This window comes from Phascolarctos cinereus, unplaced genomic scaffold (assembly GCF_003287225.1).
Source record: "Phascolarctos cinereus isolate Bilbo 61053 unplaced genomic scaffold, phaCin_HiC Scaffold_4;HRSCAF=312, whole genome shotgun sequence".
Classification (NCBI taxonomy): Eukaryota; Metazoa; Chordata; class Mammalia; order Diprotodontia; family Phascolarctidae; genus Phascolarctos; species Phascolarctos cinereus.
In genome coordinates, this window is record NW_027555847.1 from 684,154,596 (window position 1) to 684,166,894 (window position 12,299).

At 43.4% G+C, this 12,299-nt stretch overlaps 1 protein-coding gene across 1 annotated transcript in view; it reads right to left on the reverse strand.

Moving 5' to 3' along the window:
* The window catches only part of POLE (DNA polymerase epsilon, catalytic subunit), a 65,393-nt gene extending 53,236 nt beyond the window's left edge, over window positions 1–12,157 (reverse strand). The window contains 7 exon segments of the mRNA XM_021004353.2: window positions 123–264; window positions 1,264–1,418; window positions 1,707–1,799; window positions 1,984–2,028; window positions 3,647–3,727; window positions 5,218–5,362; window positions 12,004–12,157. Of these exon segments, the coding sequence (XP_020860012.1) occupies window positions 123–264; window positions 1,264–1,418; window positions 1,707–1,799; window positions 1,984–2,028; window positions 3,647–3,727; window positions 5,218–5,362; window positions 12,004–12,065 (723 nt within the window). The 5' untranslated portion in view covers window positions 12,066–12,157.
* Window positions 12,158–12,299: the final 142 nt, after the last annotated feature.

Below are 12,299 nucleotides of genomic sequence, written 5' to 3' on the forward strand. Positions count from 1 at the left end.
TGCATTAAGTAAGGAGTTCTCTACTTCAGGAAACACTTCCATCCACGTGCTCAGCTTCACCTCAGCATTTCCTTGACATCAAGGCCTTGCCAAAGAAAACATCATTCAAGCCTGGCACTCACCACATGGATCTTCAGGTCAATGGACAAACGAATATGGTAGGGAACGTCATATTCTCGCATGTCAACTACGTTGTCCAACTGGTCAGCTATCTTCTTAGAGGTTCCCTCTTCGTCAGTGGTTACACTACCCCCCATCAACGCACTCCACAGAAAAGAGAAAACAGCTATTAACTTCTCTATTTCCAGCTGCAGACTTTTAGAGATGAAGACAGAAAAGTCAGTAGTAAGTGAATATGAATATCAAAATTGATTGAGTTCATTGGGATGGTCTTCAGGAATATACAGGATACACAACCCTGAGTAACAGCTCACAAATACTTAAAGATCTGTGCCAACAAAGGGTCAGGCCTGAGTTCCTGTGGAGAGGGGTTTGCTCCCCCAGCTATACCCTATCAACTACCATTCACCTTGCTCCCTCTCCTTCATCAGAATTGGAAACTAGGATTTCAAACTCACTGTTTGTCTTTATATACTTTCATATGCTAAACAAAAGGTTCAGGAACCGACCAACGATTAGAGCATTCTGAAAGGCCAGCTTCAGAGCAAGTGGAAAGTTATAGGAGACTTCAACATCTCAGGCTTGACTGCCTTCCGCCTAAAGTGGGGTGTTTCTTCTACTTCTACTACTACTACTACTACTACTACTACTACCACTACTACTACTACACTACTACTACTACTACTACTACTACTACTTTTTAAACCAACATGACCTTCTCCTACCTCCACTTTTCCCTTACTATTCTTTCCCCTGCACCTTTTATTTTCAGTTTTTACATATCAGGTTTTCCATAGTTAATATTTTCTGAACATCTAAAAATAATAAAATACACTTGGGACTCAAAATCAACTTCTGAGTTGATTGGAACCAATCTACAAATACTCCCTTTAGTAAAAGAAGACACAGATATACTTTACTCCCTAAGCCAAGATTAAAAAAAAACACTGCCCATCGAGCATGTCAAGTGTATTGGCAGTTGGTCTGACTTCTCAAAGATATTTCAACAAAATGATGCCTAACATCACGCTGAATCTGTGACCCCATAAGACCACACACTTACTTCATTAGGATTAGGAAAATAGAATGGACATCACCTAGGATCTCACACTTGTTCTGTTTGGGAAGATGCAGCTTGCTTACCTGGACAACATAGTTGTATAGGTATCACTGGTATTATCCCGCTCTCGATTCTTCTTCACAGCTGGGGAAATCTCCTTCCTCACTTTTACAAGGTCATCCACAGTGTTGAAAGACAGTTTAATGTAATTTCGCTTCAAACCCACCAAGTGATTTGCCTATGAAATAAAAATAAATCATGTTAATGAATGCAAGAAAAGAGATGTTACTAATGCCTGGGAATTACGGAGACCAAGAATGGCTGTAATACAACAAAGACAAATGGAAACTAGTTCAGGGAACCTGGAGCTCTGGAGCACTTTGACCAAGGGAGCACCATTCCAGGGTCCTTCGATCATTCCCCCAGCCCCAGCCCCTCGCTGTTCCACAGGCCACAAAGCCGCAAACTAACTCGCTGCCTAAACCTCTTCCAGTCTCTGCTTCACAAATGTGCAGACAACACTTACCAAGTCCAGATCCTCTTTGGGGACAGTCTCCAATTTGGCAATTTTCCCCTGAAACTTCTTAGACAGAAAAGATGATACTTCTCGCTCACAACCCTACAATAAATCAGAATTTTAGCTCTTCCCAAGATTAGAATCTAATGCATCTCCTGACTTTCCACTCTAAAAACCTGCTTCTTTCCAAATTCCAAAGCAGATTCCAAAGACATTCCAAATCTTTCCAGATTACAAGGTAATGAACAGATTATGTGGCCTGATTCAACGAAATACACATATTTACCTTCCTTGTTGCTATGTAGAAATACGGCTTATAAGCCAGCGCCACCTGGAAAAGAAGAGGAGTCATCAAACTCATCCAAGAATGAATTAAAAAAAAGGAAGAAAAGGAGGCAGGGTGCTCTCTTAGGCATTCCTTGAGAGCAGCAAGGGATGCCTTACTCTTTCTACTCTAATATTTTGGACACAGTAAGGACAACACAAGGCCTCCAAACAGAAGTAAACATATGGAATGGAAGAAGTCTTTATTTAGCATCTACTGTGTGCCAGGCACTATACTAAACACTTTGCAAGCATCTCATTTGATGGTAGAAAAGTTCAAGAACAAACAACTATGAAAATTTCTTTTCATTTACTTGTAGCAGAGTTTGAAAGTCAATCACCATCACATGAGGTAGTTATCCCTCAGCCTGCTACTGGACTGGTTACCACATTTATTTGTATCTTCCTGAGTTCGGAAGTAATCCAAAGGTACGTCTGAATATTTCCTTATCAATCACTAAAACTGCAACATCCTTCTCATTAAAAAATTAGCTCTGAGCCCCTAGTCCAGGTTATTAAATATTATTTAGTATACTGCAAAAACTATTTTTCCTATAAGCAGTTGCTTATCTCACTATATATCAAAGCTCCTAATGTCCTAGGCTTAAAAAACATCAGTTGTTTGCTATACAATTTTATAACAATATAACCAGTGGTCAAGGGGCAAAGACTCGTTTATGATGTTTTTGTTGTGAGAAAGATGACAGTCAAGTCACCTCCTACCCATCACTGTTATTCTTTACCTCTCCTCACTTCTGGAACACACTTACTATTAAGTATTAAATTACTATTAAGAGATCAAGATTGCAGACAAGTTTCTTAAAAATCCTCTTGCTTATTTGCAACATAAAGATGAAGCTCAATCCTCTCACAGAATAAGTCCTTTCCCTCCGTCTTCTCACAGTCTTGCTCCAGCCTTGTCAGCGAGAGCCGCTTCACAGATGGCAATTAAACCTCAATCGATATGCAAACAGCAATTAAACTCTCCACCTCCTCAGAGATTCCTCACACTCAAAGTATCCCCCACTGACTTCCTCGAGGAATTGCAAACTGTTACGAGTAAGATTTCAATATGACCTCTGTAGTAGAGGCTACTAGAGTTGGTGTTACCAATTTAAACAACAACAAAACCAATTAATATTACATTATGACTAGTTCAACTTTTAAAATGTCTTTCAACATAAGGGCTGCCAGTGCTTTTCTAAGGGTCTTATCGAATATAAAGAGCAAAGAAGAGCTGAAGGGGACTTCAGAAGTCATCTATTCCAATCTGCTTATTTACAGATGAGGAAACTGAGTCCCAAGGAGGATAAGGGATTTGCCTGAGTAATTTGGATATATAAAGAAATGCCAGTTGAGGAGGAGGAGATCTGAGGGGTTGTCTCTTTTCAATCTGCTACAGGCAGAAACCCCTCCAACATCACAGAATTTCAGAGTCAGAAGGCACCTCAGAGGCCATCTAGCCCAGCTTCTAACGAAAAACGAATCTCTGACAAGTGGTCACCTAGCCTCTGCCTCAAGACCCCCAGGAAAGGAGAACCCACCAGCTCCCCAGGCAGCCTCTAGGCTTCTCTTGGCTCAGATAAAACTCTGTCAAATCACTCTGGGGTGCTTAGATCACTTACCTTAAATCGGCTGCCATCATCTTGGATGAAGTAGTAATCCACGGCACTGACCAAGCGCTTATCTTCATCTAAAATCTCAGTCTAAAAAGAGAAGGCTGCATCGGTATCAAAGTCCTCTTGACAAATCAGAGCCCCAGCTATGGAACATTAACAGCTCCTTTTTTATTAAAAGTGCTATCCTTTCCAATCCCTAGGTTATATTATATGTTCCAGAAATAAATTACTTTGACCCATTGTCCTTCAAAAGTCTCATCAAGCCACCCTCCGACCTTGGAGTCTTGGAGTTTCCCCTCCCCATTCTCTTTCACACCTCATTTTCATATACAGCTTCTCTGCTGCTTTCCTACAAAGATTACTCTCTGAGCCTTCACAACATTTTTTTAAAAAGTGAAAGCTGGAGTCTTTCCTCTGCTCTTGGCCTGCTTCCCCTGGGTTCCAAGGCCACCATGAGCTCGGAGATCGAGACCCAAGCCCAAAGAAAAGGCCCCTCTGCAGTTCCTGGTTGAGGCTCGGCTTGTGGGGGCCCTCATAGGGATGAAAGGATCGAGGATTTGAGCAATGGAGACCCTTTCCAGAGCTCAGATTAAAATAGATCTATTCAACCAAGAGGAAGATGGTGAAAAGCCCGAAAAAGTAGAGGTGCAAGTTTTCAGAAGCAACCACTGTAGAATTAGAGCAAAAGAACTGGTTGAATGTATCATCAGATGGTATCCACCAGCCTCCCCTGACGCTGTAGATGAAGCACAGAAGGCTGTTGTCCAGATGTCCTTTCAGGAAAATAAGTAATATGCAGCCCAGCTTTTTTTTTTTGTTGATTTTATACAAATAAATTATGTTTGTTTTTTAAAAAATAAATAGTGAAAGCTAGAAAGATTCAGAAACAATTATGTCTACCTTTTCAATGATCCCACATATAGCCCCTACAAAACAGAGCCTCCCACTACCTGTCTCTGTTGCCAGGATGACAAATACCAGGTAACAATAACAGCCAACATTTATATAGCCTTATTAGGTTTACAATAACTTTTTATGATGGCAGTCAAGTGACTATGTGGATAGAGTGCTAAGGCCAGAGTCAAGAAGACCTAAGTTCAAATCCAGCCTCAAACACTTACTAACTGTGTGACCCTGGGCAAGTCACCTAACCTTTCTTTGCCTTAATTCATTGGAAAAGGAAATGGCAAACCACTCCAATACCTTAACCCCATGGGCAGTATGGACCATAGGGTCACAAAGAGTCGGACACAACTGAGCAGAAACTTTTCATATATTATTTCATTTAATATTCATAATAAGAATTACAGTTATTATTATTACTATTTCATGAGAAAACCGGGTGCCAGAGAAATTAAGTTCATGCTCATATAGCTAGTAAGCGTGGAGGGAGGAATAGAAACATAAAGGCTATATTTCCCCTTCACTTGCCCAGGGATAATGACTGATCACTCTCTTCAAATACAAAGTTAACACCCTTTCCACTTCCCACTAGATCATGTTACCCTCCCCAACAGCACAGAGTAGATGCCCCTGGACTAGAAGACGTGATGAAATGAGAAAACCAAGCAACTTACCGGGTGCATGTTGATCAGCCAGCCAGTCTTCTCCTCAGGCTCCTGGAGTCTTTCAAAACCAAATCTTGTGTCCATCTTGTCTGTCCACTGACTTCGCTCCAAGCGCTTGAGGGCAGAGAGTGAAGAGGAGGAAGAGCCATCATCCCTGTGTAAAAGAATGGAAAATCCATCCTCTATGTTTCAAGATGACATCAACACACTAGACTCAGACACAGCAACAATCCTGTCCTGTGTGATTAAATTTTCTTGGTTATAGGATATATGAGTATTCACTTTGGTTGTGAAACCTGATTCCTCTTTCTACTTCCCCATGACTAATCAATCACCAGTTACTATTAGTTTTTCCTTTGTCATGTCTCTTGGACTAATGTCATGCTACTGTTACCATCCTGAAGCACCTCGCACCTGGATTATTACAGTAGCCTCTTAACATGGAAGAACCGTGCTGGGATGAGACAGATGATAGGTAACTAGGAGTGTACTGTAAAAGTCCAAGAACAAGGTAATAAGAACCTCAAATCAACAAATATTTATTAAGTATAAAAGAAAGACCTGGTCCTCTAGGAGTTTATAATGTATTATGGTAATGGTGTGTCATGTGTAAAAAGTGCAGAGGGAAGTAATATAAATAAAGCCAGAAAGATGGAGGGAGCCATGGTGTAATGAGCTTTCAATGTCCAAGAAGTTTACATTTGATCTTGTAGGTAACAGGAGAGCCACTGGAGTTTACTGAGTAAGGAGCTGAAACAAAAATCAGAAAACCACCTTGGAAGCTGTGTGGAAGATGGATTAGAATGATGAGCCTTAAGCAGGGTGACTAATTTAGAAACTAAGGCAAAAGATGATGACAGCCTGTGCTGGGGTAGTCTAAGAGAAGAGTAGACAGAAGAGGACCTATTCTAGAGATTTTGTGGTGAGAGCAACTGATTAGTTATGTGGGATGAGTGAGAGTAAGGAGTCAAGGACGATCTGGAGGGTGTGAACCTTGATGCCTGGAGGAATGGTGGTGGTCTCAACAATAAAAGAGAAGTTTTACAGACAGCTGGCTTGGAGGGAAGGTAGAAGATAATGGGTCCTGTCTGTTCTGTCTTAGACAGCTTGAGTTTCCACATCAATTGCTATCTAGCCTTGCCTCTCCCATCCTAAACTTCAGCAGGTGATTATTTAAATAAAACATCACTTTTAGACTGGGAAGGATGTGGGGGAAAGAATTCAGGAAAAGCTTCCTGAAAAAGGTAACCCCAGAGTTAAGCATACAGCCAAAGCATGGAGAGGAGAAGGGAAAAGGTTAGGGCAGGTAATCAGCTGACCTGACCTGGATAAGGACTTGGAGAGGGGAAGGAATACCTCCAACATGGCTTATCCCTTTGTTATCAGCCAGGGCCCACAACTCTACCAACTCCTAGTTCAACCACTAGAAAGACCAGGGACTTGCCATCTGCTCTCTAGCAACAGCTCATCCCTGTTCTCCCTCTTGCGTAAGGACTGATCAACATTGCCACTGCCACTGTGGAGACAGTACTGGTGTGACAAACTACTGTCCTATAGAGTCAGTCTGAATTCCTGCGATTCTGAGTTGTAGGCTGATGTAGATTGTGGAGAGTCCAAAATAAGTCCCAAAAAGGACAGATACAAGAGACAGTTCAGAGGAAGATTCCACAGGATCTTGCAATGGGGAGTCACCGGCAGGGAAGGAGGCAAGGCTCACCAATGACTTCAAAGTTTGCCACTTGATTAACTGGGACGATGGTGGTGCCAGCAACAGATATAGGGAAGTTGGGATGAGTGGAGGAATTAAATTCTGCAAGTGCCCACTTTGGGCAACTGTGCTAAATCAACCAATCAATCACTAAGTATTTATTAAACTCCTACTATATACCAGGCATTATGCTAAGTGCTGCGGATACAAGAACAAATAATGGAATAATGAGTTTATATTCTAATGGGAAGGAAAACAAGTACATATAAAATTATACACAAGAAAAGCAACTTAGAACTATGCCCTAAAAGTTGCTAAACTGTGCCTACCCTCTGAATTTATATTCCTACTAAGCCTATACCAGAAATGATCAAATGAAGAAGAAAAAGTCTACATGTACAAAAATATTTATCATAGTTCTGTTCATGGTGGCAAAAAAAAAAAAAGGAAATTAAATGGGTGCTGATCAAATGGGGAAGGGCTGAACAAAGTATAGTGTAAAAATGTAATAAAGTAATACTGTTCTGTATGAACTGAAGAATGAGATGGTTTCATAGAAACCTGAGAAGACACTTGAGTAAAGTGAGCAAACCAGGAAAATGATTTATTTCTATAACATCACTATTGTAAAAATAGCAATTCTGAAAGATTTAAGAACTGTGATCAATGCAGCGATTGATCATGATGACTGAGGACCAACGAGGAAGAATGCTACCTACCTCCTGACAGGGAGGTGATGGACTGATATACAAAAGGAGACACATTTTTTGACATAGCCAATATAGGAATGTTGCTTGACTATACTAATTTGTTGCTACTCTTCTTTTCCCAGTGGAGGGCAAAGGTGAAAGAGAAGTGGGAGGGAGAAAAAATAAATTCCCAATAATTGAAAATAAAATTTAACTTAAAAATACATATAGCATAAAAAGTTAATAAATACAAACGTACAAAATATTTAAATATGAGGCAGTTTGGGAAGGAGGACACTAGTTGGGGTGCAGGTGAGGGATCAGAAAAGACTTCACTCAGAAGATGGTCTAAGCTACAACTCAAAGAGAGCGACCCCATGAGACAGAGGCAAGCAGGAAGTCCATTCTACGTGGGTATATGGCCATTCAAAGGCACAGAGTGTCATCAATGACAAACCAGAAGACAGCCAGTTTGCCTGGATGTCAGAGGGCAGGAGGGATAGTGGCCAATGAGGCTACGAAGATAGTTAGAGGCAGGCTGTGTAGAGCTTTAAAAGCTGAACAGTTAATATTTTATCCCACAGCAATAGGAAGCCATTGGAGTAGGTTGAATAAGGTAGTCATACGTTCAGACACACAATTAAGGAAAATGAATTTGGCAGCAGTATACAGGATGAACAGGAGTAATAAGACTTGAGACAAGGAAACCACTGTAATGAACCTGGGAGGAGTGATGAGGGAATCCAGGTGCTAGATGTTTGAGTAGAGAGAAGGGGTAAGTAAGATTGGAGAGATGATGTGACAGGAGAAAGGGTAAGATCTGGCAACTGTTTGGACATGTGGGATGAGGAAGAGGGAGGAGTCCAGGATAATAGCACGATTGTGAACCTGAAACACTAGAAGGATGATGGTGCCTCTGGCAGAAACAGGTAAATTTGGAAGAGGAAAGGGTTTAGGAGGGGAAAAAAAGAGTTCTATTTGAAATGAACTGATAATGAGTTGAGTTTGAGATGTCTCCAAGACATCTAGTTTGAAATGTCCAATAGGTAATTGGATGATCTAGTGGAAAGAGGGCTAGATATATAGATCTGGGAGTTATCTACCTAGAGATGGTAATTAAACCCATGGGAACTGATGAGGTTACCAAAAAACAGAATATAGAGGAAGAAGAGGGCCTAGGACAGAACTCTGGGGAACACCCACAATTAGGGGGCATAATGTGGATAAACCAGCAAAGAAGGTTAAGGTTTGATCAGCCAAGTGCCACAAAAGCTCAGAGAGGAGAAAGTATCCAGGAAGACTTTGAAAGTATTCACTTCACAAACATTGATATAGCACCCATTACGTGCCAGGCCCTATGCCAAGCACTGAGGACACAAAGAGAAAAGACAGTCCTTGCTCTTAAAAAAGTCTTCCTTTAGGAAGGATTTTAGCTGGGACTAAGGAGCTCAGGAGGCAGAGGTGAGGAGGGAGAGCATTCTGTGAGTGCACAGCCAGTAATATTTGATCTCAGAGGCAACAGGGAGCCAAGGCAGTTTGTTGAAAGTGGTAATGGAAAGAACGACATGATCAGATTTGTACTTTAGGAAGTCCACTCTGACAGATGAGTGGAACTGAGCAGCTAAGTAGGACAGCAGATACAGTGCTGGGCCTGGAGTCAGAAGAACTGAGTTCAAATCTAGCTAACCTTAGACATTTACTAGCTTTGTGACCGTAGGAAAGTCAGTTAACCTCTATTTACCTCGCTTTTCTCACCTATAAAATGGGTATAATAACAACACCTACCTGCAGGGCTGTTGTGAGGACCAAATCAGGTAATATTTGTAAAGTGCTCGGCACATTGCCTGTCACACAGTAGGTACTCTATAAATATTATTATTGTTATTATTGCTATTATTAGGATGGACCAAAGTGGAGGAGAGAGCATTGGCAGCCACCAAACCAACAATCAGACCAGTACAATAGTTCAGGCTTGACTCAATGAGGGCCTCCATCAGGGCGGTGGCAGTGTCAAAGAAGAGAAGGGAGATACGTTAAAAAGGTAAAATTAACCAGCCTTGGCAAAAAATTGGATTGGGGCAGCTAGGTGGCGAAGTGGATAAAGCACTGGCCCTGAAGTCAGGAGGACCTGAGTTCAAATCTGGCCTCATACCAAACACTTGACACTTACTAGCTGTGTGACCCTGGGCAAGTCACTTAACCCCAACTGCCTAAAACAACAACAACAACAACAACAACAATAACAAAAGATTGGATTAAGGGGAGGGTGGAGGGATAGTAAGGTTGGTGAGAGAATGTGTAAAGAGTTGAGGATGACATACAGGCTGCTGGTCTGGGTACCTAGGAAAATGGTGGTAACCTCAACAGTAACAGGGAAGTTAGGAAAAGGGAAGGGTTTGGGGGAAAAGGTAACAAGTTCAGTTTTGGACATGTTGAGTTCAAGATGTTCATGGGACACCCAGTCTGAGATAGCTGATAGGCAGCTGAAGATAGTCAGCAAAGAGGTTCGGCCTGGATAAGTAGACTTGAGAATCATCAGCACAGAGATGAGAATTGAATTCATGAATCCATGGGAGCTAAAATCACCAAATGCAAAAACATAGAGGGAGAAGAGGGCGCAGGACAGAGCCTTGGTGCACATCCCTGGGGAGCATGACTTGGAATGAGCAGTCAGGTAGAAGAATCAAAAGAGAATAGTTTCACAAACACCCAGAGTGAAGACAGCATCAAAGAGAAGCAGTTAATCGACAATGTTAAAGGCTACGGAGAGGTGAAGAAGAATAAGGGTTCAGAAAAAGCCATCTGGTGGAATGATGAGATCAGAAGCCAGCCAGTAGAGAGTTAAGAAGAGAGCAAAAGGAAAGGAAGTAGGGGTACTTATTACACATAGCATTCTCATGGAGTTTAGCCACAAAAAGGAGAGATCTGGGACAATACCTAGCCAGGATGGATGGATCAAGTGAGTGTGGAAGAGGGTGGAGGAGACATGCTTATGTTTGCAGGCAGTCAGGAAGCAGCCAACAGGCAAGGACAGATTGAAGATTAAGTGAGAGTGAGAATGATAGAAGTGGCAATTTTCAGTAGAAGGAAAGAACAGATCATTTGTGAAAGGAGAGGGGTCTGCCTTGGCAAAAAGGACCATCTTTGTCTCACACAAGGAGATAGCAGAGGAAGGCATTTGGGGAATGTGAGATGACAAGGAAAGGAAGAGTAAACTGTTATGGAACAGCTTCAATTTTTTTCCAGTAAAATATAAGTAAATATAAATAAAATACAAGTAAATGTTAATAAAAGTAAAAATAAAATATAAGTAAAATACAAGGCAAGGTTTTCAGCTGAGAGGGGAGGGGAGAGGGGAAGTCATGAAAAAGTCTGGAAGAACCTCAGTGGCGAGTGCGATAGTGAGTTAATTAGGGATGTGCAAAAGGTTTGTTTTGCAGCAATTCGGACCTAAATTTGTGGTGGACACAGTCAGTACTGGCTTCATGATTTTTCCTAGTACTTTATTCAGTATAGCCAAATGAAACAGGTACGCAGAAAAGGATTAGGAAAGACTTTAAAAGATCATTAGTAACTTCAGAGACAGCTGTTCCCTGTTAAGGGATGAGGCTGAAAGCCAGACTGAAGAGGATTTGGAAGAGAGTGCAAGTGGCAGCAGAGTTCAGCTTCAGCAAGGTTAGCAGGAGCCCAAAGCAGGACCGTCTAGTAAGTAGTGGAGATGACAACGGTCAATACTGGATGGGTAAATCCGAGCCTCACTGCTGCAGAGATATTGATGATATGGGGACAAATGAAGTCACAAAGGAAAGACCATATAAAGAGGGAGATGTAGGACGACAGAGCCCAGGCGAACAGCGGCATTTAGGGGGTGACAGGAAAAAGCAGCAGCGAAGGAAGCGGGGAAAGAACCTGAGAGCTAGGGGAACTGTGTCAAGGGAGGGATGAGAATGCGTAATGAGGGAGGGGTCGGCGGCGTCAGGCACAGGGTGAGGGGCGACAGAGAGCACTGGACATGGCGAGCATTTCGAGGGCACGGAGGATCCTGGGGGCTGGACGCCGCGGGCTCGGATGAGTCCGGGGACTCAAAGTGGGGTCTGGGGCTCCCAAGATCCAGGGTCTCGGCGGGGGGGTGGCTCCTGGGATTTAGCATTTGGGGCTCGGTGCACAGACTGCCAAGGAGAAGCGCGGAAGCCCGCGAGGCTGGGGGTCGGGGTCGGCCCTCAGGGGCCTGGGAGGGACCTCCGGAGATGAGGCGGGGGTGCTCAAGGAACAGCTGGGAACTGAGGCCTGGGGGAAGACTTGGGGGAGGGGAGGCCAGGGAAGCTCGGGAGGGGGAGGAGAGGGTCAGGGCCAGGCGCGACTCAGAGGCCTCGGGGCTGGCGGGGTCACAGCTCTCACCGACTGTTCTCGGCCTCCTCCCCGGGCTCGGCGCGCCTCCACCCGCGCTCCCGGGACACCATCTGGGCTCAGCCTCCAGCACTCTCCCTCCGCAGCTCTCCTCTGGGTCGTCCGGCGTTCCCGGGAGAAATTTCGCGCGTTCCGCCCAACTCTCGCGAGAGCGAGGTCCAGCTCCACCCACCGCCCCTCCCCCCCCCTCCGGGGGAAGATTGTCCAATCCGGAGGCAGGACTCGCCACACCCCACGGAGCTCCAATGGCTGCGCCGCCCGCCCGCGAGAGGAGGGAGAGGCTTAGG